Here is a 22,779-nt window from a genome sequence, read left to right as displayed (position 1 = left end):
ATTGAATGTTCTACCAATGTACTGACAAAAATCTAAATTGATTGTTGAACGAATTACACGGGGTATGAGCCGCAGCTTCTTGTAGCCCCAGACCATGCATCATTACATACAGCGAATATCATCCGCCCAGACAAAATAAGCCCCCTGAACCCGTTTGGCTGCTGAGGCTTCCATCGGCACATCCCCCATGTCGAGTGCGGAACCATTCCCTGTACTCATCTAGATCCCGGCTATAAGCATAGCCAGAGAGCTTCTCACCGCTGTAGGACAACAATGGCAAGTGATCAATGGTAGGCAGCTTGAAGGAAAATCGTTCAAGAAGCGGCATTACTGTTGAGGCTCGACTCAGTGGCTTTTCAACGACTCCGAGCCCCTCCGCAGGACCTGGTGTAAGCGGCTTCGACGGGTCTGTTATCGCTTCTGGTGACGGTTCGGTGAGCTGGGGTGAGTCATCCTCAACAAACTCTTCGGGAACGTGATATAGTTCGTTGTGCACCGTAGCAAGGGTAAAACTCCCCTTGGAAGGGAACGTCGGGTAAAGCAGGTAATATCCTCTGCCTCGGATGAACTCAAGGAGGTACTCCATCACGGCTGGATATTTCTTCGATATGAGCTTCTCCTGGGGTGATTGCTGGCCCATACTCTCCTGAACCATGAACCGGTTTGATAAGAATTCGTGGAATTCGGCCCACTTATCGCCGAAATATAGAGCTGCATTACTGTTGGGGGCCTGCCAAAGAAACAAAGGCAATAATTCCCCATCGCCCGGGTCAGAGACATGGTTGCTGTCAGCTTCTGGTGGTTCGAATGGTTTGCCGTCAGTCAAAAGAGACGTCGGAAGCTCAAGCGAGATGCCAATAAGCTTGGTAGACAGCTGTTTGGTGCGGGAATGTTTGTATTTTAGCATGGTATACATCAAATAATGATAGAAGGATGGGGCTAGCTCCGTCTGTGGAGAAAGCACAAGCACATGGGACACAGCCGGGTCCCTAGGATAGAAGGCCTCAACAGACTTCAAGGAGGCTTCGGCGGAGTTCATGTCATGTGGCTGGATACGACGACGGAGAGTGACCTTTCCAGAAGAATGAGGAGGCCATTTTATCGACTTAATATAGCGAAGTAGCTCTGGGTCTACTTGAGGGGGCAATTCAATCGTCAAGCTAGGTGTCCCGCCAAGATAGTCCGCATTTTGCAACGTCCGGAGCAACCTGATCAGAGAACCAGAGGACTCAGAAGGAGCATGAACAAGGAATTCAACTTGAACGTTATTCCAGGCTGTGAAAGCATTAGCACGGAGTTAGACATTGACCGACAGAGACTCGAGGGTTACCTTGAAGGGCGCCACTGTCCAGGGTTGACATCCACATGAGATCCCTTGCTGCGCTAGGGAGAGAGACATGGGGAACACCTGATTGGTCTGCCCAACCTTGCACGCCGCGCCAGAAGAAATGTTCTTCCATCGGCTCGCCTTGTGTCAGGATTACCTGCGGAAGGAGGTAGGAGCGAACATAAGTGAGACCCGCCGCCACCGCTCTCTCCATACGGGCATCTGTTGACCATTGTGCATAGTCTGGCCTAGCATCTGCAGTGCAAATAAATGAGTATTTTGAGGACGACTATGCTGGGTTGATAGTAGCAAAACGTACCATGCCAGTTGACTGGACAATTCGCATCATCTATACCATTGACACGCTGAATGCCTTCGATTGACACGTCGTCTCTTCCCAGCAGCACCATGTGTACCTCGTTAAGCTGCCTTCCTGCCATTTGACAGGCAAGAGGAAGAAGATCCGACACGCTTTCCAAGCTTGCAGCAGCAAAGACAACGGCATGACTGGTAGGTTTCTGATAGCGGGAGACTTGTCCCTGAAACCGATGTAGTGACTTAGCCAAATAGTAGAAGTTGATCTTTCCATTGTAATAGAGTTCATCACTGGGCTTTGCGTCGGCTTCGTTTCGCTCAGGGGGCCCTTGCGGAGGAGCGCCTGACAACGGAGGTTGAAGCTCAAGCTCCTGCTGCTCCTGCTGCTGCGATTGTTGTTGCAGGTGCTCTTGCTGGAATCGAAGTGCGGCCTGTCGCGCTTGAGCCAATGCAGGGTTGAACCGCTCCGGAGCAGGAGCAAGATCAGTTGGCATATTTTTGAAGAACAGATAAAGTAAATACAGAGCCACAATGCCTAACACGAATCGTCGCGGCCGTGGTGGTTTCCATTGCTTTGAGCGCCATGGTTGGCTATGGGCTGTGCGAGACCGATGGTCATCGTCCTTCTTCCCAAGCTCCTCATCTGCCAAAAATGGCCGTTTGGAGGGCCACATTATTCAAACATAAGAATAGCTGCTCCGTTGGAGCTGGCGCGACAGATGTAAGCATTGAAGAGAGGGGCGGAAGAGCAATGAATGGTTGGTATGGAATCTTGAAGGGGGCACGCGGTGGAGGTTCGACGGTTGCGGGATGGCCGCGGCGACTAATCAGCCATGGACTCTCCGCAGCTTATCCCCGATCCTTCAGCCATTCATTCGGTCCGTCTTTCTCCACCGCCTCCAGTCAACATCCATTGCTTCTAGAAGCCTGCCAGGCCAATACATCTAACTGGCGTCGAGCTATAACTAATTTCCAATGGGCTGACAGCTTCCTCATTACCATCAGTGTCCTGTGCTATTAGTGGCTGGAACATTGCTTCATGCCAACCCTGTGGCTCAGATTAGTTCATATAGTCGCGCACAATACCTGAAAAGCAACATTTTTGCTAATTCACTCATTCATTCCTCTCGAACCATGGACCCCCAGATGGACTTGGACAATACAGAGCCCCGAGGCACGAAAAGATCTGCCGAGGACAGTGAGGAGCCACAGAGACCAAAAAGGATCAGAGTCAGTTCCCATCTCCAGTCGTATCTTCGCTTAGGTATTAACGCTACATAGGCCTTAGACCCCGATGTTGTAAATAAAATCGCAGCAGGGGAGATTATTGTGGCTCCTATGCATGCGTTGAAAGAGCTAATTGAGAACGCTGTTGATGCTGGCTCGACATCGATCGAGATTCTGGTGAAAGACGGTGGATTGAAGCTCCTGCAGATTACTGACAATGGCCACGGCATCGACGTAAGTAGAGCAAGCATGATTATTTAGCGGTAAAGTAGCTGATGGTAAGAGACAGAGAGACGACCTCCCTATTCTGTGTGAAAGATTCACAACCTCCAAGCTAAAGCAGTTTGAGGATCTTTCATCCATTGGCACGTACGGATTCCGAGGCGAGGCTTTGGCAAGTATCAGCCATATTGCCCATCTCACCGTGACTACAAAAACTGGCGGATCCAGCTGCGCATGGAGAGCACACTATAGCGATGGGAAGCTTGTCCCCCCTAAACCTGGACAAAGTGCTGCGCCCAAAGCCACCGCAGGACGTGGCGGCACGCAAATAACTGTGAGTGAGATACTACTTCATCTTTGAAAGGTACAACGGCTCATTTGTTTTCAGGTAGAGGACCTTTTCTACAATGTCCCGACAAGACGTCGGGCTTTCCGATCAGCAAGTGAAGAATATGCCAAAATCCTCGATGTAGTCGGCCGATACTCTGTCCATTGCTCAGGTGTGGCCTTCTCCTGCCGCAAGCATGGTGATTCAGGTGTCAGTGTCTCCACTCCAGCAGCAGCGAATACAATAGATCGAATTCGTCAAATCCACGGCAGCGCAGTTGCCAACGAACTTGTCGAATTCAATGTCGAAGATGACAAGTTGGGCTTTCGCTCATCTGGCTTTGCCACGAACGCGAACTACCATGTCAAGAGAACTACCATACTCCTTTTCATCAATCACCGCTCGGTCGAATCCACAGCCATCAAACGAGCAGTCGAACAAACATACTCCAGCTTTCTCCCCAAAGGAGGCCATCCATTTGCCTACATCGACCTCGAAATTGAACCACAGCGTGTCGACGTCAATGTACATCCAACCAAGCGTGAAGTGAATTTCCTCAACGAAGACGAAATCATCGAATGCATCTGCAACGAGATCCGTTCCAAGCTGGCCCAAGTAGACTCAAGCCGGACTTTCCTCACCCAAACCCTCCTCCCAGGTGTAACAACAATGGAGCCCGCAAACCGCGACACCGAAGGCACAGACACCGTACCCAAAACCCCATCCACGACCAAAAAGCCATACGAACATAACCTCGTCCGCACCGACTCCAAAGTCCGCAAAATCACCTCCATGCTCACCCCAGCCACACCACACACCCCGACAGCCTCCCAAGCAGACACCACCACCATCCTCGACGAAGGCCTCCAATACGAAACCACCTCCCGCGAACCCCACCGCATCAGCTTCACATCAGTGAAGAACCTCCGCGCCTCCGTCCGCAACTCCATGCACAACACCCTAACCGAAACCATCGCCTCCCACACCTACGTCGGTCTCGTCGACGAACGCCGCCGAATCGCAGCCATCCAATCCGGCGTCAAACTCTACCTAATCGACTACGGGATGTTCTGCACCGAATTCTTCTACCAAATCGGCCTTACAGACTTCGCCAACTTCGGCGCCATCAAACTCTCCCCACCACCAAAACTCATCGACCTCCTCCGCATCGCCGCAGACACCGAACGCACCCTAACCACCCAAGAATCAGCCGCAGCAACAGCAGAAGAAGAAGCCAACGAAATCTTCACCAACGCCCCAGACCTCGTCGCTGAAACCCTCATCGACCGCCGCGAAATGCTAAACGAGTACTTCTCCCTCGAAATCTCCCCAGACGGGGACCTCCTCTCCATCCCCCTACTCCTGAAAGGCTACCTCCCGAGCCTAGGCAAACTGCCCCGATTTCTCCTCAGACTAGGTCCCTACGTCGACTGGACAAGCGAGGAGGAATGCTTTCGCACGTTCCTGCGAGAGCTTGCGGCTTTTTATACCCCTGAGCAGCTGCCCCCGCCTCCGAACGTGCAGAAGAGTAATGAGGCAGGAGCAGAAGGGGACGGGGAAGTGGAAGAGGAGTTCATTACGCAGAGACGGGCGCAGATGGCGCGGATGCTGGAACATGTAGTATTCCCGGCGTTGAGGGCGCGGATGGTTGCTACGACGCGGCTGCTGAAGGGGGTGGTGGAGGTGGCGGATTTGAAGGGGTTGTATAGGGTTTTTGAGCGGTGTTGATTTAGCTGAATATCTATGTTCTGGTATCTATTGGATGGTTGTGAGGGAGTGTAGTCATTCAGGTGTAATAATAATGAAACTACATCTGGCTACTATGTTGAAGGATGTGGTGAAGGGTTGTATCCGGAACAACATGGTTATTACTAGTAACTTCGTTCAGTGGTACAGATACGACCTTTACCAGGGCAGAGATACGAGTTACTATTCATAGCCACACAGTCTACTATAAAAGGAAAGTTAAGTGTGTGTTCAGAAATTAGACTTCGAAATGGCATTGAACATGAGACGACGGCGCGTCTGAGCTCCATAATTATACCAGGATCAAACCCAACATCAAAGGCAGTAAGCAGGTCGACCCGTTAACGATAGACATCTTGCCGATTCCTAAGCCAAGCCACGATAACGCCGTCCTTGGAGAAATACCTCACATACACACAACACATAACATATATTTGGATGCGTAATCAAACATCTCAGTGCCATTAGATTAAGTCCCTCGAACGCCCAAAATCAAGAACGACGAAGAAAGAAAGTAGATCATTTAGCTGTTGTTCGTGCCCTCATGTCAAACATATCGGTCATCATCATATCTGTTGTCTTTTGTTGCAGGAGACGCGGTCTGTCTCCATTTAAAGGAAACCTGGCGGAATGTGGCGTGTGGAGCACAGCTCCCAGGGTCACAGTTCTGCAAGCTTCCTGCATGATTGAAGTCGCTTTCACTGTCTAGAATACGGTTTGTTCATCAATGCGATCTCGCGAGCCACGGTAGCCCATTCTAGTTCCCGTCTTGCAGGCTTGTTTCGCTTCTGTAATTGTAACTCCTCCCATTTAAGAAGCTCGTATCTGAACTATAGTGTTAGCTAATAGCGTCCGCAAATATGCTTAGCAGTTGTAGAGTTAGAACTTACACAAATCGTAGATGAGGCTGAATGATTACGTTAAGCCTTCGTGCTCGAACAAAACAGCTGGGGCAAACGTTAGCGTAAGTCGCATGTAATATGATCCAGTGGACCTACTATGCCCTAGGGAACGATAGGCCTAATGACGCCATCACCTCGGCAATACAGATGGTCGCTGAACGTGAGACACCCACGCGACAATGCACCAAGGTGGCCATTCCGTCCTGCTTTCCTTGTCCTAAGTGACCAGTCCTGATAAGCATTCGTTCTATCGGTGCCAGCAGCATATCAACTTACGAATGAAGTCTAGACAGCGATCGAACTCCCGTGTCAACGGATCAATCCCATTGTCCTGAACATCAGTGATGTGCAGAATGATCTTCTCGTCCACCTTAGCAGAGTCGTTGTTCCACGTCACGGTTTCGCCTATGCTGAGGATGCGCTTGATGCCTAACGCGGAAAGCATCTCCGGGTTGTTGGCGTGGGACAGGTTGCCCAGGTACATGTACGGCAGAATGCGACTTGGAAGGGAACCATCGCAATATCTGAACCAAGCAGGATCGGGAAGGCTCCTGATCTTGTGTGATCGAGTTGCAGGGCTTTCCTGCAATAGTCGTGCTTGTACACCGCTCATGAAGGTGATATCAGAAGGGTAGGCGAAGAAATTCCGCTTCTTCTCACAGTGCAGTCTGAGCCAAGCATTCGGAGCCGAAATGCCCTCTGCAAACATCAAATAAGCAATCGCTAGCAGTGAGCTTTCAGTGTAGCCGTCCGGACAATGGATGAGAATTTTGCGGGCTGTCTTGGTGAGGGGGATCATTGGGATATCTCCATCCGCATCAGCCTTCTGGTCTGGCTCATCCGGGTTGGCCAGGTAATAGATCCAGCGGACCGTGTTCACTAGATCATCGATCTCTCTAGTTTCACCTGAGGGCAAAAGGATCGAACCGGATGAAGGGAACTCCAACTTCTGTGGGCCTTCCTCGAGTTGCTTATTGAGATTCGCCAGGAAGCGAGGGCCAGGAATACTTGCGAGCTCGCTGGCCTCGATCGAGAGGTCGAAGTTCTCGGTAGGTGCAGGCCCGCAAGATCCAGGCCGTAATAGGTAATCGGGTGTAGGGCCAAGCCAGACATTCGTTGAGATTTCGGAGGCTTTGGACATCTCACACATCTCCAACCGTTCCCACTGGACTAGTAACATGTTAGAATGACAACCAGCGAGCATCCTATATGTCACTTACAGAAGTCCACGACCTGTCCCGTAAGCTGGCCACTGGAATTGATAGCCACCAAGTGCGGCGCTCTCTTCTCAACCTCAGAGAAGGGACCTAGTGATTGATGAGCTCGGGGTTACCCCTCAAGTAGAATCATGTTACTCACAATCAAGAACAAAGGTGTTATAAGCAGGAAAGTTACGGTCAGGGTCGTTCTTGATTCTCCAATTATGCTGTGCCGTTGCCATTCGCCTTGCAATATCCAGAATCTGTTGCTGGGTTGCACTATTCTCACCGTAGACGATAATGTCAGATAAGGGTGCCAACTTTGCGGTCTGTATCTGGAAGTTGCGCACTGAGAAGCCTTCCCGAGGGTCAATCGCGAGGAATTCCACTCCTGACGGGGCCAGAACCTCCTCTGGAGCTACCGCACCCTTGATCCTGCAGGAGGATAGATTACCGCCAACTTTGACAATGGTGATACCCCGCCAACACCTCGGAGTCCGACGAAGAGAACGTTTTCCCTTCGTAAAAAATCCCAGTTGCAAGTGATTATCTGGATGAAGCCCGTGCAGCCATGGAAACATCGATTCAGGACTTGGCAGTGGTTGAGCGGCCCAATGCTCCAAAGAAGCGGACAGGGTTTTGAGGTCAATTGTATACACCGTAGGTGAATGAGTCAGTCGCCGGGATTTATCAGGCGGATATAAGAGCGACGAGGTCTGATCATTAGAGCTGTCTTTGGCAGCTGGAGATGGTGCATGAGCATTGATTGGAGAGGGCCCCGTGGGACAAACAGGTATATGCTTGTTTGGGATGGGAGACGAAGTTCTGTTCAGACTCAATGCGGGAGTCAAGCCGGTCGGGGGAGGTGTTGAGTGTCGCAGCGTCTGCTGCTGCACCACAACTGTCGCCATGATTTAGAAGAAGGAAGCCCTCTATACTCCGTGTGCCGCCTGCGATGTATATCCCTTGAAACGGAATTTATCCAATATCTTGACAGTGCGAACGAGGCCAATCAATAATGCATTCCTTATTTTCGAGACCCTGTAGGATACCACGCGCGGGTTCAGTCGCCAAAGAGCGATTCTTCTCTGTAATTAGAATAGAATTAGCATCTGTAGTTCAGAATCGAGGCTCAACAACGCGTCTTGTGTTTCCGCATAGGAAGGGAGAGGGGCGCGGTGGGGTGTGGGGAGCCGATGACATACACAATACACCAGCAAGACACTAAAGTTTAGATGATCTAATTCCAGTGAAAGTATGTCTGGGAACCAAGAAACAGGAATAGATGAGATGTATGAATTTGTAAGTCATGAGAAGAGACAACAGGCGATAAGATACATGGCAGCGTAGATCGTTAAAAGAGGGGGGGAGTCAATTAAAATGGGAACTGGGAGGAGAAGGTTTACCCACAGCAGATAGCAAGCTAAGATACGCCCAACCCCACAATGATAAAGGGAACCAGAAACACAAGCACCCCAAGGCGATCCAGAAACGATCAGGATGTGGGGGGAAAGAGTGGGAAGAGTGGAAAGTGTAAATGAAGATGAAGTCAGCGAAAGATAAGGGCAGGAGATAAGGTGAAGTTAAGTAATAACCCAACAGAAGTGAATCATGAGGAAGAAAGGGAGGAATGAAGGGGGGAGGAGACGACTTCTTGAGGAGTAGAAGATGTGGAAGGGGAAGAGGAAGACTAGAAATTGAGGAGAAGAAAGAAGGAGGAGGAGATGGAGAGGAGGAGGAGGGGAAAAGGGAAGGTTGTAGTACAATAAGACGAGTACTACTAACTAATTAGCCAGGGAGAGGAATCCCAATAGTTTTCCTACTACTACTTACTCACTGGCTCACTGCAGGTCAATCCAGTATGGGGGTGGGGAGGGGCTTAAGGAAACGCGCGGTGGGCCTCCGTCACTAGTGGCCACTTAGTCCCGCCGTAGCGCCGCGGCTTCTCTGCGATGGGGCTGCCTGTCTGGTTTTCCATTTCCCTTTTCACCCTCCCCCCCCCCCCCCAAAAAAAGAAAGAAAGAAATTCAAATCATCATCCATTACTGCAGTATCCAATGCATCGATCTTCCAATCTATCCCAATTGATTGTGATGGTCCTTGCTGCCACTTCACTGCCATCTGCTTCCCATCTCATGCAGCCCCTCCCGATCATCTAGTGTGGTAGATTGGTAGATAGCAGGAACCTTGGCCCGACCTTGTCGTCACCATCGGCCATCCTTGATTTCGGGCAGAAGGTCCCCACATCCGGCCTGTCCAAGATGTGTGTCAAGATGATAGATAATACAACTTCCCCGTTTGCGGCCAATGATTCCACCCTCCCCCTTCTCCTTCCACACACCCCCCGGCGCTCAGGCAAATCTCACTAATTACAGCCCAGAATATGCTGTGCGCTGCTACACAATAGGCTGGGCTGCTTCAATACTCTCGGGTCGTCTCAGAATTCCAACCCCCACACCTCCCCGGGAGTCTTGACGCCAACACCTCTAGTGTAACGCCCAATAGGGCCTTGAAGCAGTGGTCTTCCGGCTGGGGACCGCAGATACGGCGACACAGAGGCAAGGTGCGGCACCTGCTCTGCCGAATGAGAGGTCGTTGGTCGACAGCAGTGGCAGGTCCGTCAAACTCAGTCTGGCTGGTCCGGCTTTATGATTGGCATCCACGCACGTCCCGTACCCTCCTCGCCATTGATCTCTTTGACAACGGTTGCTGACAGGGACCCGTGGTTCTTGTCAAGTCATGCGTCTGCCCACCTCCATCTCCAAATGATCACCCAACCACAATCTGGGTGCGGACTCATCTGGACGACATGACATCTACATTACCGACCCATCAATTGCTGTTTGTCCTAGTGCAGATGTACCCCTGGGTATATGCGTGACCATCATGGTATGCATGTCTTTCTTTTGACTTTTCTCCAAGATTTAATGCTGTTTGCCTTTTTCTGCCCCTTTGCTCTAGTCGACGACCCTCATTGCTTCTTTGGTCTATTATTGTACTCCTCGATTGCCCATGTACATTCTTCTGTCTCGTGGGGGACCTGCATGTAGTATGCGTTGTAATCATGTAGCGCACTCACCCTGGTTCTACAAAGTGCAGCTCACAGCCATGCAAAGCCATCTACATGCCTAAGATTAGGCACGCGACAAGGAGAGGGGTCTGTGGACAAGCATGGTCCTATAAGCCGTGAAATTAAGTATCTCGAGGCCGATCCAACGTTGACCGGATAAAGTAAGGCTTTCCATGATGTCGCCTGAACCTTCTAGATGGGCAAACAGCAACAATCAACCCGATCACAGTATCACGATTTCTGCTTTTCCATTGATATGGCTTCTACGGTATCACTTGCTGCAGATCGGGCATCGGTCACCCACAGTTAGTCCTCCCGACCGTGTTGCGTTGGCTGTAACCAACCCGAACCAAGTGTCAAACCAGTGAGTGCACGGGCGTGTCCATCTCGTCCCCACTTCGGCTTTTCCCTAGAAGCCAAGCTTAAACCGGGTATCTCTCCGCAGAACTCAGCCCCTCTTCCCACCCAAAACCGCTCCTCGCTCCTCCTGCCTACTCCACCACCCGTTCACTCGGCGTTACTTGACTCCTCTACCACGTGCCTCTCGCCTTGCTGGCCTTGAAAAGCGGCCCGATCTTCACACATGCAACCTGCCTGCATCGTGAGGCAGTCAGTCGTTGAGGGGTCAGACAGAATGTGAAGTCCCGGATACAGGGCCAGGCTCTGAGAGTCAGACAAGTCGTGCCACCTTGCTCTCAAACGATCTCGTGGCGAGATTGATAGACTGCCAACTGGCGATTAACACCAGCCGGCCAATACAGCTCCTCGGGTCAAGGCTGGACACTCCGTTCATCTATGCTTCGGCCTTGTCTCTGAGCTCCTTTGCAAGTCTCAGCAAGTAGAAACGAGCCATGTCAGGCGGGAGGCCATCAAAAGACTTTGCCATCTTCTGAAGATCGGTCCTCGCTTTCTCATAGGCTTGCAAATCACGGTTCCCGTAGACATCCCGACCAGCTGCATATCCTTTCGATAAATTGCGAAAGAAAACATTCACGGCCACACTGACCTGGCCAGTCGGAGATGCAGTGTGTAACCACAACGGGGGAATGAACAGGATGTCGCCACGACGCATAATTGCTTCATGTGGCGTCGTGTGCGGCACCGAAGCAATTGAACCGTCTACTGAATTCTGAAATATGTTAAGGGTGGAGCTTGATGCCCCAGCAGGGACCTGGAGGTATTGAACATCACTAGGTGGGAAGAGAATAAGTCTCTTCTCGCCACGGATCTGACACAAAACATTTGCCATGACCTGGAAATAGTCAGTGCCTCACTTCTGCAGGTATCTGTTCACATGCACACTCACATCGTAGTGCAGCCACAGGGTGACTGGTCCAGAGATCCTGAGTGGAGAACTGTGTTCGTTCTCAACAACCATAGCAAAGGGTTCCGGGAGTCTGAAATCATCCTTGAGATTGGGAAAATCTACGGCTAATCTGGCAGGTTGTTTGGTTGGCTCTTCAGTGGAGATACTTCTAAGATATTGACGACCACCCGCGTGCACTTCATCCAGGAAGGCGCCGAACTCCTTGGTTGTGTAGGAGAAATTCTTCGTTTGGAAACTCATATGGTCGGACTGAGCGTCATGCACGACAACCTATCGAGAGGCTCTTAGCCAGATTTCTCAGGGCAAGCAGGGTCGGTGGCTTCTACCTTGCGGTCCCTGCCAACAGCATCCGCGAGATACTCCTTTGTCCAACGCTCGGTGCACGGACCAAGGTCGGAACCTTCGATGATTACTGGTTTCCCTTCCACAAGTATCTGTTGGAATTGCGCGGCAGTTTCAACCTTAACACGAGGAATCGATGTGACATCCTTGGTGCTTTGTTGGTCCACATTGGATGGCTCCAGCGACGGCTCCTCAGCTTTCAACGGTTGCGCAATCTCAGAGACCCGACCCCACTCGTTCTCAAGAGCTGTGTCAATGTTCTTGAGAAGCCAGGTGCCTTCCGTCCAAAAGGTTCCAAAAGAGAAACAAACTGCACCACCGCCCAGCAGCAAAACCTCGTCCGCGTCGATGGCATGAGCCGCATGGCCGACCAGTAAAGGTCTTGGCCCACCAAAGTTTAGCCCAAGCCCTACTGCAGACAGTATGTTACCAGACTGCGATGCAGAGTCGCCAGTAAGGCACTCGACAATCGCTCTCGTATTCAATAGCATGATTTCCTTTTCATAGGGCACAATCTGTCGAGGGATGATACCACCAATAAGAAGCAACCCCCGGGAGGAGCAACTGAGGGTGGCGCCGAAGCGGCTGAGATATTCAAAGGTGGGTGAAGCTTTCTGCAACTTTTCTGTGCCATCGTGCAACTCCACATAGTACGATCCGTCACTGCGCTGGTGCAACTTCCATGTCCAAAAATCTTTCACGATAGTGCCATCCGCTCCAATTCCTCCAAAGAGGAATCCAGACGTATTGTCTATGCTTGCCAGGCAGGCCCCGAACCTAGCATTTGGGCTACCATTGACCGTTTCAACGGGTTGCCACCCATCCTCCTTGCTCCATAGCAACCAGGTGTCCAGCGTCGTGCCATTGCTCGTCTTTCCTCCGTAGACCAAGACATAATCTGAGCTCAGGGTAACTCTGATCGCACTATGTCTGAACCGCTCGATTGGGAGGTTATGTGTCGGACGCCACTGGGTCCCCTGTCTTAGCCAACAATCCTGAAGTCCAGCAGCGGGTGAAGCCCGGCCACCAACAAGTAAACAATCGCCACCAGATAGCTGTGTTACGGTATGACACATCCTGGCTGGGATGTCGCGGGAAGGTACAGGCAGGGTAGGACCGGTGACGTCGCTTGTGTTCGCGTACAGATCCGTCGTTGCTAGTCGCGTCTGCCGTCCCAGCCCGGCATGGTAACCGACCGAGTTTGTGCCATCTGGAACAAGCGCTCCGAACCTGCGTTGGCCACCTCCCGCCGGGTACTTCGCAAGAAGCGCATACTGTGTGGACACGTCGACTTTCTCTTCGGCCTGCGAGGTCTTTGCTGCGCTGCGATCTATTTCTCCTTGTGATGTAGAGGCGACGAGAAGGAAGTAATGGGAAGCAAAAAGTGCGAATTCTTCCCATTCATCGAACGGTTCCACAGCATCCAAGGAGGATCGCAGCGAACTGGTCACAAATCCGTCATCCGACCATAGATCCCACAGACTTCTGGCATTGGCTTGCTGCCATCCGGCGTTCCTGAACCGCTGTTCTTGCTCGTTAAGTGAAGGATATTCATGAATCGAGTACAGCGGTGCTCCGAGCTTCTTGAAATGTTTCATCATGGTCGAGGCGAAAGGATGATCGGGTCCGTCGGGGAAGAACTGCTCAAGAATGCAGAACTTGGCATCTATGAGGTTCGACGTTAGTTTGCATGCCATCAGCCACGGAAGCCGCACGGAATAGACACCGTACCATTGTTCAACTTTGACGCCCACTCGACAACCGCATTGGCAGACTTGACATCCATATAGGTCAAGGAAACCTCAGCTAGGAAGAGGACTGAGCACTCAGCGGGCAGGACCTCGGCTCTTAGCACATCGTCCAACTTTTTGAGGTTTTTGAGATCGCATCCAATGCCTAGGTATTTCGCGCTGCGTATTTGCACGGCGCTTTCGTCGGACAGGAACTCTACATCCTGGAGAACCTGTGTGATTTCATCGGTCCGTTTGATGGCAGTCTTCTTATTGATCATGAGCTTCTCATAATCGATATCGACGAATTGCGTATCTCTACACAGGGATGGATCTTCACTGAGGAGAATGAACGGTAGGGGATCACTACGACGATCCATCTTAGCATACGATCCAGGTACCAATAGGATCTGCAACCAAGCGGTTGCTTCCGGTTTGCTACGACTCACAATCCACACCCCAAATTCAGGACAAACTTGGGTTTTCCCGTAGGCTCTCTCATAAATTGTCGCACCGACTCTGCCATCGCATGCATACGAAGCCAATATCCACGATTGATCAACGGCGACCGCCGCTGGGGCTTTTTGACGAAATACCGAAAGAAATGGGGCTTGGGATAGTAGAGCATTTCGACGCTGCGTTTAGATACGATACTACTGTTGTTGGTCTAGGTCTGTTAGATGTAGCACAGGCAATCGACAGAGATGTAGACGCCGGGGTGGTCTGTGTCTGCGCCAGGCGCATAGTGGGACTCCGCCATGGTAATTGCAATTGCGACTTACCCCCATAACCAGATCGGCCTCCTTCTCAGCTTTCGTGCTGGCTGTAGCCATGGCCGGCTTTTTCGTAGCTGCCTTGACAGGGCCGGCTTCCTTGTTTGCCGTCATGGTGGAAATTGACGTTGTGCGGGGTTATCGTAGAAGAGGGAAGAAATAAAGTGGAAATTTGCGAAAAGAAAGGCGGAAATGTCGATCAAGATGTGGCCCAAGCGTCAGGTGCTTCGCTTGCCGCGCCTGACGCAGACCGCGGCAAAGGAGAGGAACTGTTGTTCTTCCCCCGGATACCTCCGCTACCAACCAACCAAGTCGGCGTCACCTCGCGGTTGTGGAGGCGCTCGGAGTATATAAACGGCGAACCGTTACTCGAGTTTCAGTTGCGCAAGCGAGAGATGCAAATCAAGACCCATCAACAGTGACGGAACCGGCTCTAACCAGGGATCTGCTAACCCCTCCATACCCGACACTAGAGCGTGTTACTCCTCCAGACGACGTGATATCACCAAAGCTCATCTCGGATCTCTCGGTTTATTCATCACACGGCATACTGTGCTGCCATATATCCGTCTGATAGGAAAGCAGAGTGGAGTGAGGTGTGGTCGATCCCGGTGATCGACAAAGCAACGATGTCGATGAACTTCGTGACGTTTAACCAGGACTATAGCTATCTAGCTGTGGGTAAGGCTCTTCCTGCTCGCAACTCCTCCCTTCTACACTCATGAAATATGTCTTGACACTTGTCAGCGACTTCCAAGGGGTTTCGCATCTTCACCACGGACCCTTTCGCAAAAAGCTATGAGACGAAAGAAGGGAATATAGCTATTATTGAGATGCTATTCTCGACGTCCCTGGTTGCGCTCATCCTATCACCACGTCGCCTTCAAATAACTAATACCAAGGTTCGTAGGAAATCCTTCGCGCATGATGTTAGATTCTTCTTTTTCAAAACTCGCATGATCTCTCCCCTGTATTCTGCTGCGCGATTCACGAGGCGCAAATGGTTAACGCTTTTTCTCACATCTGCGACATATAGCGCCAATCGACAATATGCGAATTGACTTTCCCCACGACCGTGCTGGCTGTGAAGCTGAACCGGAAACGGCTTGTCATTGTGCTGGAGGACCAGATATACCTCTACGATATCCAGACGATGAAGCTCCTGTATACCATCGAGACCTCTCCCAACCCCAACGGTAAGGCTGCGACTACCTTTACATCCAGATGTGCTCGATTGTCTAACTGTTGGCAGCACTCTGTGCCCTCTCTCCATCCTCGGATAACTGCTATCTTGCATACCCTCTTCCGCAAAAGGCGCCGCCCTCTACGTTTCAACCTCCAGCTCACGCTCCTCCGGGAACGACACATGTTACACCTACAAGTGGCGAGGTCTTGATCTTTGATACTTTGAAGCTGGAAGCCATCAACGTCATCGAAGCGCATCGGTCGCCGCTAGCGTGTATCACGTTGAATAGCGACGGGACACTTATAGCCACGGCGTCGGACAAAGGAACGATCATACGGGTATTCTCTGTCCCCGACGGGCGCAAGCTTTACCAGTTCCGACGAGGGTCGATACCATCCAGAATCTACAGCATGTCTTTCAACACCACCTCGACCCTCCTTTGTGTATCGTCTTCCACAGAAACGATCCACCTATTCAAATTAAGCCTTCAATCACAGTCGCCAGACGCTACACCATCCTCTTCACTTACAGCCGCTGATCGAAGGTCTAGCCAAAGCTCACTTGGACAATTATCCGATGCCGATGATAGAGGTGGAGACATGGCCGCATCCGAGCTCGCGTCGAGGAAACACAATGGAACTCTGATGGGCATGATCCGGCGCACCTCACAAAACGTTGGGAGCACATTTGCTGCCAAGGTTGGAGGCTACCTCCCCAAGGGAGTCAGCGAGATGTGGGAGCCCGCCCGAGACTTTGCCTGGATCAAACTGCCGAAATCCAACCAGGGGCCTGGAGCAAATGGGAACAACGGCCCGTTGCGCAGTGTGGTCGCCATGAGCGCCAACACTCCCCAGGTTATGGTGGTGACTAGCGATGGCAACTTCTACGTATTCAACATCGATCTCTCCAAGGGTGGTGAGGGGACGTTGACTAAACAATACTCGTGAGTCTGCTTTACCTACAGGTATAGAAGGACTGATATTGACTGATAAGCAGTGTGCTCGACACAAATGACCGCCTGGGATACTCCGTGATGGACTATTAATCTCGCCATGATACCACTCGTTACGTGTACTACTGCTACAAGTCGATCGTTACAGCGCCGTTGCATTCTGTTTTGATTTGAGCGTTCATATACTTCTAATAGGGCCAGTATACGCCTTCCTATTTGTTCTTACTCTATCGTTTAAGCCTTCTTAGGGTGCTACTCCTATCCGCCTTGCATGAATACTATCATGTGATGACTGACTTCTTCTCGTCTCTATGCCTTGACCATGTAATCCCATATGTCTTAGACCCTGGGTATCTTTGTGACGGAGGTCGGGTCTGCATCGAGTGTCATGCATCTCTGATATTCGAGCGCTGTACTGTATGATTGTACTTTATGCATGAAAACTTGGTCTGACACGCACTTGACTCCCTCCCTCCCGCTCTACCAGCGACTTTGACGCCTGTAATACAATCCACAAGTCGTATGAAACGAATATACAATACCTTTATCACTGTGAGGTCGTATCATGGACTAGCTTCTCTTGCCTGTTATATTCGACACAAACAACCAGTTCAACCAATTTAGTGTAATTCTATCATGGTTCCTAACGCCAGAGACAAAAGCCTCAGAAACGTTGAATTATCAGCGCATGACCACGCAGAAGACACCTGTAGATGCTTGAATGACACGATGGTGTCCAGCAGGGCATCAATGAGGGAAACCAGGCCACCAAAATTCCGAATACCCCTGGCAGTGAATCACCAACAGACTGCTAAGTATCAGATATCCAATCAACTGTGACAACCAACGTATTCGCTGGATAGATAGGTCTGTCCAACTCAACTAGGTTATTCCGTACTGTTGTCCTGAGATGCTAGGCTCCACTTTCCACCTTATGTGGGTATCTGTTGCTTTAGTGCTTATCCATCCTGCCTTGTCATTGCCCCGATCTGGACAGAAACAGGGGTTGGGGTTGGATGGAGCGGAGAGAGGCGCAGTGGGAGGAGAATGAAAGACAAAGAGACAGTGAGTCAAGTGGATCAAGCAATGCACGTTTGGGCACATCCTCCCCCTCAGAGGCTCCAATCGAGACCAGGAGCCGCGTCTCTTGTAATACTTTAAAAGCCCCAGACACCTCCAGTCGAGCCCGCGCGAGAACTGAGAGAAAGGGAAATAAAAGGACAGCTATTTCTCACTTCATTGCCTTCAGCACCTTTCAATATCTACAAGTAACTACAATCCAATCCCAACTCCTCACCTTTACACAGGACAACCATGGCAGCCACTGCCCTGGCTCAGCTTAAATCTATCTTTCCCGATGATACCCCCGATAAAGTGGTGATCAACGACTCTGGAGACAAGTACCAAGCTGCTGTGACCTACCCCTGGTCACAGACCTGCTGGACTCCTGCGGCAGCATATGTCTATCGAGTACTGTTGAGGAACTGACCAAGGCTCTGGCTATTGTACAAGAGACTGGTACCAAGTTCGCTGTCCGCACAACTGGTCATAACCCGAATGTGGGTTTCAGCAGTGCCGGTGAAGGAGGTGTGGTGCTAGACATCAGGGAGCTAAGGTCAAAAGAACTACTGTCTGATCAACAAGGTATTGCACGCTTTGGGTCGGGAAATACCTGGGGCGAGGTATATGCTTGGCTGGAGGAGCGAGGGCTGTCTGCCATAGGGGGGAGGGATTCGCAGGTAGGACTGGGAGGGTTTCTCTTAGGAGGTATGTTTACTTGCTTGTTTGCTTTCTTGCCTCTCTCTGTCTCTCTCTTCTTGGGATAAATCACTGACTACGTTGCAATAGGAGGCTTGGGGGCTTTGCCTAATCTTTATGGACTCGGCGCTGATGGAGTGAAGAACTTTGAGGTAGGTCCAAGTACTTTTTCGTTCTATTTTGGGCTGGGAGTTGGGTGTAGGGCATGGCAGTATCAGGAGTTATAGTTAACAAGTTCCCCAGGTCTTACTCGCGGATGGCAGACTCATCAATGCTAATAACAATGAGAACACTGACCTCTACCGCGCCCTGAAGGGCGGTGGTTCTAACTTTGGTATGTCTAGTGGCATACTTACTTTCATAATACAATCTGGCTAATCTAACAATCATAATAGGTATCGTGACACGGTTTGATCTTGAAACTCATCTTTTGATAAATGTGCAATATACCATCAATCTCTACAACCCCGAAGATCATGTGGCGATTAATCAGGCTACTTTCGAAGTTCAACAAATTATGGAGAAAGATCCCAAAATTGGGCTGTTCACCAATTTCAACAACGGCTTTGTTGCAGTAGGCCTACTCTATGGAGACCATCCAGCTGAGTCTGAGGCCCGGGAAACTTTCAGGCCGTTCCATGACCTCAAAAGTCTGGTGACAACAGTCCTACCCTCGACAAATGGTACCCTTTTATCTCTAGCTCAAGCTATGGGCCATGCCCAGACACCCCTCAAGTAAGTACTTGTTGTAACCGGAATTTGCTCTTATAGTTACTAATATAAATCCAGACGATCTATTTGTACAGTTACCACCCGGAACTCACCCGAGCTATACGAAGAAGTGTATAAAACCTGGGTTGAGGTCCGTAAAACCCTTGCAACTGATACTGTCCTTCACTATACCATTCAGCCAGTTGGTACAGCTGCTGTTCAAGCTGGTAAAGACCGTGGTGAGAATATCATGGGCCACGAGAGTGTTCCACAATGTTGTATGTTTTACACCCCGCTCCTTGCATATCAAGTTGTTAATGCTAATGCAACTTACTCAATTCCAATAGGGTGGGTTTTCACCTGCGAATGGCCCAAAGATGGCGATGATGTTGCTGCACAAAGTGCTGTTGATACCATGTCAGAAAAAGTGCAGAACCTGGCTAAGGAGAGAGGACTCCTTCTGGATTTCAAGTGTATGAGCTTTGCTACCGCTTCCCAGAAGGTTCTGGGCAGCTATGGGGCTGAGAATGTCAAGCGGATGCAGGAGGTGGCGGCCAAGTATGACCCGGAGGGCGTTTTTCAGAAGCTGCAGAATGGTGGCTTTCTTCTACGGGACAATATCTAAATGCTTATCCAAATGAGGCGGTGCTCTGAGACAGTCCAATAGCAATAGGGAGTTTCTACTTCTTTTCGAATCTTCCAATTCTAAGATATGTATTTGTAGAGTATACTTCAGATTTATATATAATTTATAGAAACGAGAGGTACAAAATGTAGTAGATAAGAGAGAGAGATATCTAGATAAAACAGGATCAGAAAAATAACAAAAGTAACCAATAGACCTCACGTTTATGATAATGTCCATGACGCATTTACAACGATTGACTATGAATAATTGAAATATTTCCTAGAAACTGGAATATAGTCTTATTTTCAAATTAGATTTTAGAGATTGGCAACCAGAGTAGCAAGGCTATAAATCACTAAGATTACCACCGGATATTAATTCGGTGGGTGTTGTGTCATTAATATTCCTACCTTGCACTCTTGTATAGTACCAACCTAGCCTCGACTGCCCACTTCCGAACCACAATACGGTCCCCACTCCCCGCAGATCATGTAATTTTCATCATCGCCCGTCAGATCATTACACTATCAGTAACCACCAAGGTACAATATCTTCTGCATCTACATCTGCAGCTTCCACACGCCTCCACCAGCAATTGGCTCCCACCTACATATCTCTCTCGCCATGCTACCACCCCCGGACAACCCCGACACTATCACCGACACAACAACCACAACCACCACCACATCACCCCTCCCCCTCACCACAGACAATGCCATCACCACCACCACGAAAAACCATAACAACCAACACCACAACCACCCCCGCAAACCCAAACCGACGCTCCTCAACCCCCTCCAAAAAGGCATCACAACATACCTAACCCACCACCACAACAGCAACAGCAACAATGACACCACCCTCCCCATATCCTCCCTCCCGAAACGCTTCACAATCTACGCCCCCCTCCTCCTCCTCCCCGTCAACGCCCTCACCACCCCACCCGCCTGGCACACCCTCTACAGCACCCTAACGCCAACCCAAAAGACGACTCTCTACGAATGCATCCTCGCCGCCTTCTCCCGCTACAAGCTGACCCACATCGCCATGAACGCCCCCATCGCATTAACCGACGCACAAGGCACCGAGAACCGCATGCGCAGTCCCGGCGGCCTACTCCCACTGCACGGGGACTTTGGGCCCGCGCCCAGCACAATCCTAAACCTGGACTCTCCAACACCAGAGGACCTGGGACGCGCGTTCTGGGTAAGCACGGTGCAGAATCATGGCATTGAGCAGATCTGGGCGCCTATGTATACGATGTTCTCGAGGGGGAATGTTACGGAGAAGGCGCGGATATTGGGGGAGGAAGGGATGGAGGGGTTGAGGGGGGAGGATATTGAGGGGCAAGGGCAAGGGATAAGTGTGGTGGATATGTATGCGGGGATAGGGTATTTTGTGTTTTCGTACCTCAGGCGCGGGGTGAGGAGGGTTTGGGGATGGGAGATCAATGGGTGGTCTGTTGAGGGGTTACGGAGGGGGTGTGTGGCTAATGGGTGGGGATGTAGGGTTGTTAGGGTTGGTGAGGATGGGGTGTTGGAGGGTGGGATGGGGGTGGAGGAGTTGGTGGATGGGTTGAGGGATGGGGAGGATGGGGATAAGGTGGTGGTGTTTCATGGGGATAATCGGTTTGCGGCGCGGGTTTTGGCGCAGATTAGGGATGTGATGCAGGTGAGGGGGCGGTGGGCGCCTGTTAGGCATGTTAATTTGGGATTGTTGCCGTCGTCGGAGGCTGCTTGGGGGGATGCGTGTCGGATGGTGGATGGAAGGTTGGGGGGTTGGTTGCATGTGCATGAGAATGTGGATGTGAGGCGCATTGAGGAGATGAGGGATCGGGTCACCAGTGAGATTGGGAGATTGAGGGGGGAGGCTTTGAAGGTGGAAGGTGAGGTCGTGGCGGAGTGTCGGCATGTTGAACAGGTCAAGACGTATGCTCCGGGGGTGATGCATTGCGTGTTTGATGTCAAGGTGCCGGCGCTGGAGTTATAACGTTATAACGCTCATAGACGCTTCGTTTGGATTGGGTTGGCATTATTTCCCAAGGTATAACCACCCCCGAGGATGTTCGTCTCATCACACATTTATTATGTACAATATCATCATCAACTATAACAACAACAACATAAGAAATCTAATGTACACTCATCTAAGCTTGCTTGAGGAACTTCTGCGGTATGTTGGCCTCGACGATCTGCATGCTCTCGAGCTGCTCGAGACGCTCCATCGCCAGATCTTCCTCGTCGTGCCGCCGGAAGTGCTCAATGTCTTCGGGGTGGGTGAGCTCCTCCTCTGTCGCATCTTCGCCATGGTACTTCTCGAAGTGGTGGATCTCGTACTCATACTCAATGTCGCCGTGGTGGCCCGGACCGAATCCCAGATCGGGCAGCCGAGTGCCCTCGGCGATGATGCGCATCCAATTGTCGCGGGTGATGAAGCCAGTATTCGTGGGGTCGAAGAGAGTGAACACTTCTCTTAGAGCTTGGCTCTTGCGATCCTCCGTGGCACCTGCATTCGTCTCATCGTCCATGCCGTATGTCTTGCGCACTTCCTCGGGAGTCCATGCCCCGGATTCATCATAGTCGTGAAGCGAGAAGAAGGAAGCAGCGTCGAAGGCATCAATGTGATGCTCCTCTGTTTAATTGGGGCCAGAGAGTCAGTCACATATTCAATTGCTTCCCTTTCGGGACGGATATCAACATGATAGATAGTGATGTAGTAAATACCTTGCATATGCCGGGTGGCCCAATCCGACGAGGGCGGCTGGTCGGGGTGAGAACCGTGGGCACTCACCAAGCTGCCGCTCAGGGCCAATAGAGCAGTAGCGAGGACGACAAGCATTGTCGGGTGAGGATATACTTATTTATAGAGCCACGAGCGGCCAGGCGAAGATCCGACGAGTCGTAAATTTGCAGAATGAATGAGATCTCGCGAATGTGACAGATCGCCGGGACAAAGAAAGGGATGGCTGATTCCATTCCAAACCAGACCAAGTCAAGCCAGTCAGTCTTGGTTCCAACAGCTGGAAGTTCCCCCGGT

General features: G+C 50.8%; 8 protein-coding genes across 8 annotated transcripts; 4 read left to right on the top strand and 4 right to left on the bottom strand.

Moving 5' to 3' along the window:
- Positions 1–25: 25 nt before the first annotated feature.
- BO88DRAFT_361170 (uncharacterized protein) lies at positions 26–2,420 on the bottom strand. The gene is made up of 3 exons (XM_025703869.1): positions 1,647–2,420; positions 1,331–1,582; positions 26–1,275 (listed from the first exon to the last, which is right to left on the bottom strand). Exons 1-3 carry the CDS (start codon positions 2,314–2,316, stop codon positions 119–121), a joined length of 2,079 nt encoding a protein of 692 aa, XP_025565469.1. The 5' UTR covers positions 2,317–2,420; the 3' UTR covers positions 26–118.
- Positions 2,421–2,538: 118 nt separating this feature from the next.
- Positions 2,539–5,384, top strand: BO88DRAFT_238478 (mismatch repair ATPase MLH1). Its single transcript, XM_025702113.1, has 4 exons — positions 2,539–2,872; positions 2,924–3,103; positions 3,159–3,425; positions 3,480–5,384. The coding sequence occupies exons 1-4, from the start codon at positions 2,777–2,779 to the stop codon at positions 5,145–5,147; spliced, it is 2,211 nt and encodes a 736-aa protein (XP_025565468.1). The 5' UTR covers positions 2,539–2,776; the 3' UTR covers positions 5,148–5,384.
- Positions 5,385–5,863: 479 nt separating this feature from the next.
- Positions 5,864–8,177, bottom strand: pps1 (tyrosine/serine/threonine protein phosphatase PPS1; the record flags this gene model as incomplete). Its single annotated transcript, XM_025708654.1, has 6 exons — positions 5,864–5,990; positions 6,056–6,112; positions 6,164–6,284; positions 6,344–7,237; positions 7,288–7,374; positions 7,427–8,177. 6 exons carry the CDS (start codon positions 8,175–8,177, stop codon positions 5,864–5,866), a joined length of 2,037 nt encoding a protein of 678 aa, XP_025565467.1.
- Positions 8,178–11,129: 2,952 nt separating this feature from the next.
- On the bottom strand, positions 11,130–14,622 carry BO88DRAFT_334336 (tRNA methyltransferase PPM2; the record flags this gene model as incomplete). The annotated part of the gene is made up of 6 exons (XM_025702799.1): positions 11,130–11,588; positions 11,643–11,933; positions 11,990–13,671; positions 13,737–14,101; positions 14,185–14,402; positions 14,518–14,622. 6 exons carry the CDS (start codon positions 14,620–14,622, stop codon positions 11,130–11,132), a joined length of 3,120 nt encoding a protein of 1,039 aa, XP_025565466.1.
- Positions 14,623–14,757: 135 nt separating this feature from the next.
- BO88DRAFT_403027 (phosphoinositide binding protein ATG18) lies at positions 14,758–17,193 on the top strand. Its single transcript, XM_025706257.1, has 5 exons — positions 14,758–15,189; positions 15,256–15,410; positions 15,545–15,704; positions 15,761–16,637; positions 16,691–17,193. The coding sequence occupies exons 1-5, from the start codon at positions 15,138–15,140 to the stop codon at positions 16,737–16,739; spliced, it is 1,293 nt and encodes a 430-aa protein (XP_025565465.1). The 5' UTR covers positions 14,758–15,137; the 3' UTR covers positions 16,740–17,193.
- A 767-nt stretch (positions 17,194–17,960) lies between these two features.
- Positions 17,961–19,740, top strand: BO88DRAFT_442232 (FAD-binding oxidoreductase; the record flags this gene model as incomplete). Its single annotated transcript, XM_025709936.1, has 7 exons — positions 17,961–18,107; positions 18,128–18,413; positions 18,495–18,556; positions 18,648–18,738; positions 18,800–19,139; positions 19,194–19,393; positions 19,463–19,740. 7 exons carry the CDS (start codon positions 17,961–17,963, stop codon positions 19,738–19,740), a joined length of 1,404 nt encoding a protein of 467 aa, XP_025565464.1.
- Positions 19,741–20,290: 550 nt separating this feature from the next.
- BO88DRAFT_486163 (tRNA(Phe) (4-demethylwyosine(37)-C(7)) aminocarboxypropyltransferase) lies at positions 20,291–21,732 on the top strand (the record flags this gene model as incomplete). Its single annotated transcript, XM_025712398.1, has 1 exon — positions 20,291–21,732. Exon 1 carries the CDS (start codon positions 20,368–20,370, stop codon positions 21,730–21,732), a length of 1,365 nt encoding a protein of 454 aa, XP_025565463.1. The 5' UTR covers positions 20,291–20,367.
- Positions 21,733–21,744: 12 nt separating this feature from the next.
- Positions 21,745–22,717, bottom strand: BO88DRAFT_486162 (nucleobindin SSP120). The gene is made up of 2 exons (XM_025712397.1): positions 22,467–22,717; positions 21,745–22,374 (listed from the first exon to the last, which is right to left on the bottom strand). Exons 1-2 carry the CDS (start codon positions 22,579–22,581, stop codon positions 21,890–21,892), a joined length of 600 nt encoding a protein of 199 aa, XP_025565462.1. The 5' UTR covers positions 22,582–22,717; the 3' UTR covers positions 21,745–21,889.
- Positions 22,718–22,779: the final 62 nt, after the last annotated feature.

This window comes from Aspergillus vadensis, assembly GCF_003184925.1.
Source record: "Aspergillus vadensis CBS 113365 unplaced genomic scaffold BO88scaffold_5, whole genome shotgun sequence".
Classification (NCBI taxonomy): domain Eukaryota; kingdom Fungi; phylum Ascomycota; class Eurotiomycetes; order Eurotiales; family Aspergillaceae; genus Aspergillus; species Aspergillus vadensis.
The sequence above is the reverse complement of the archived record's forward strand: the minus strand, read 5'-3'. Positions and strand labels throughout refer to the sequence as shown.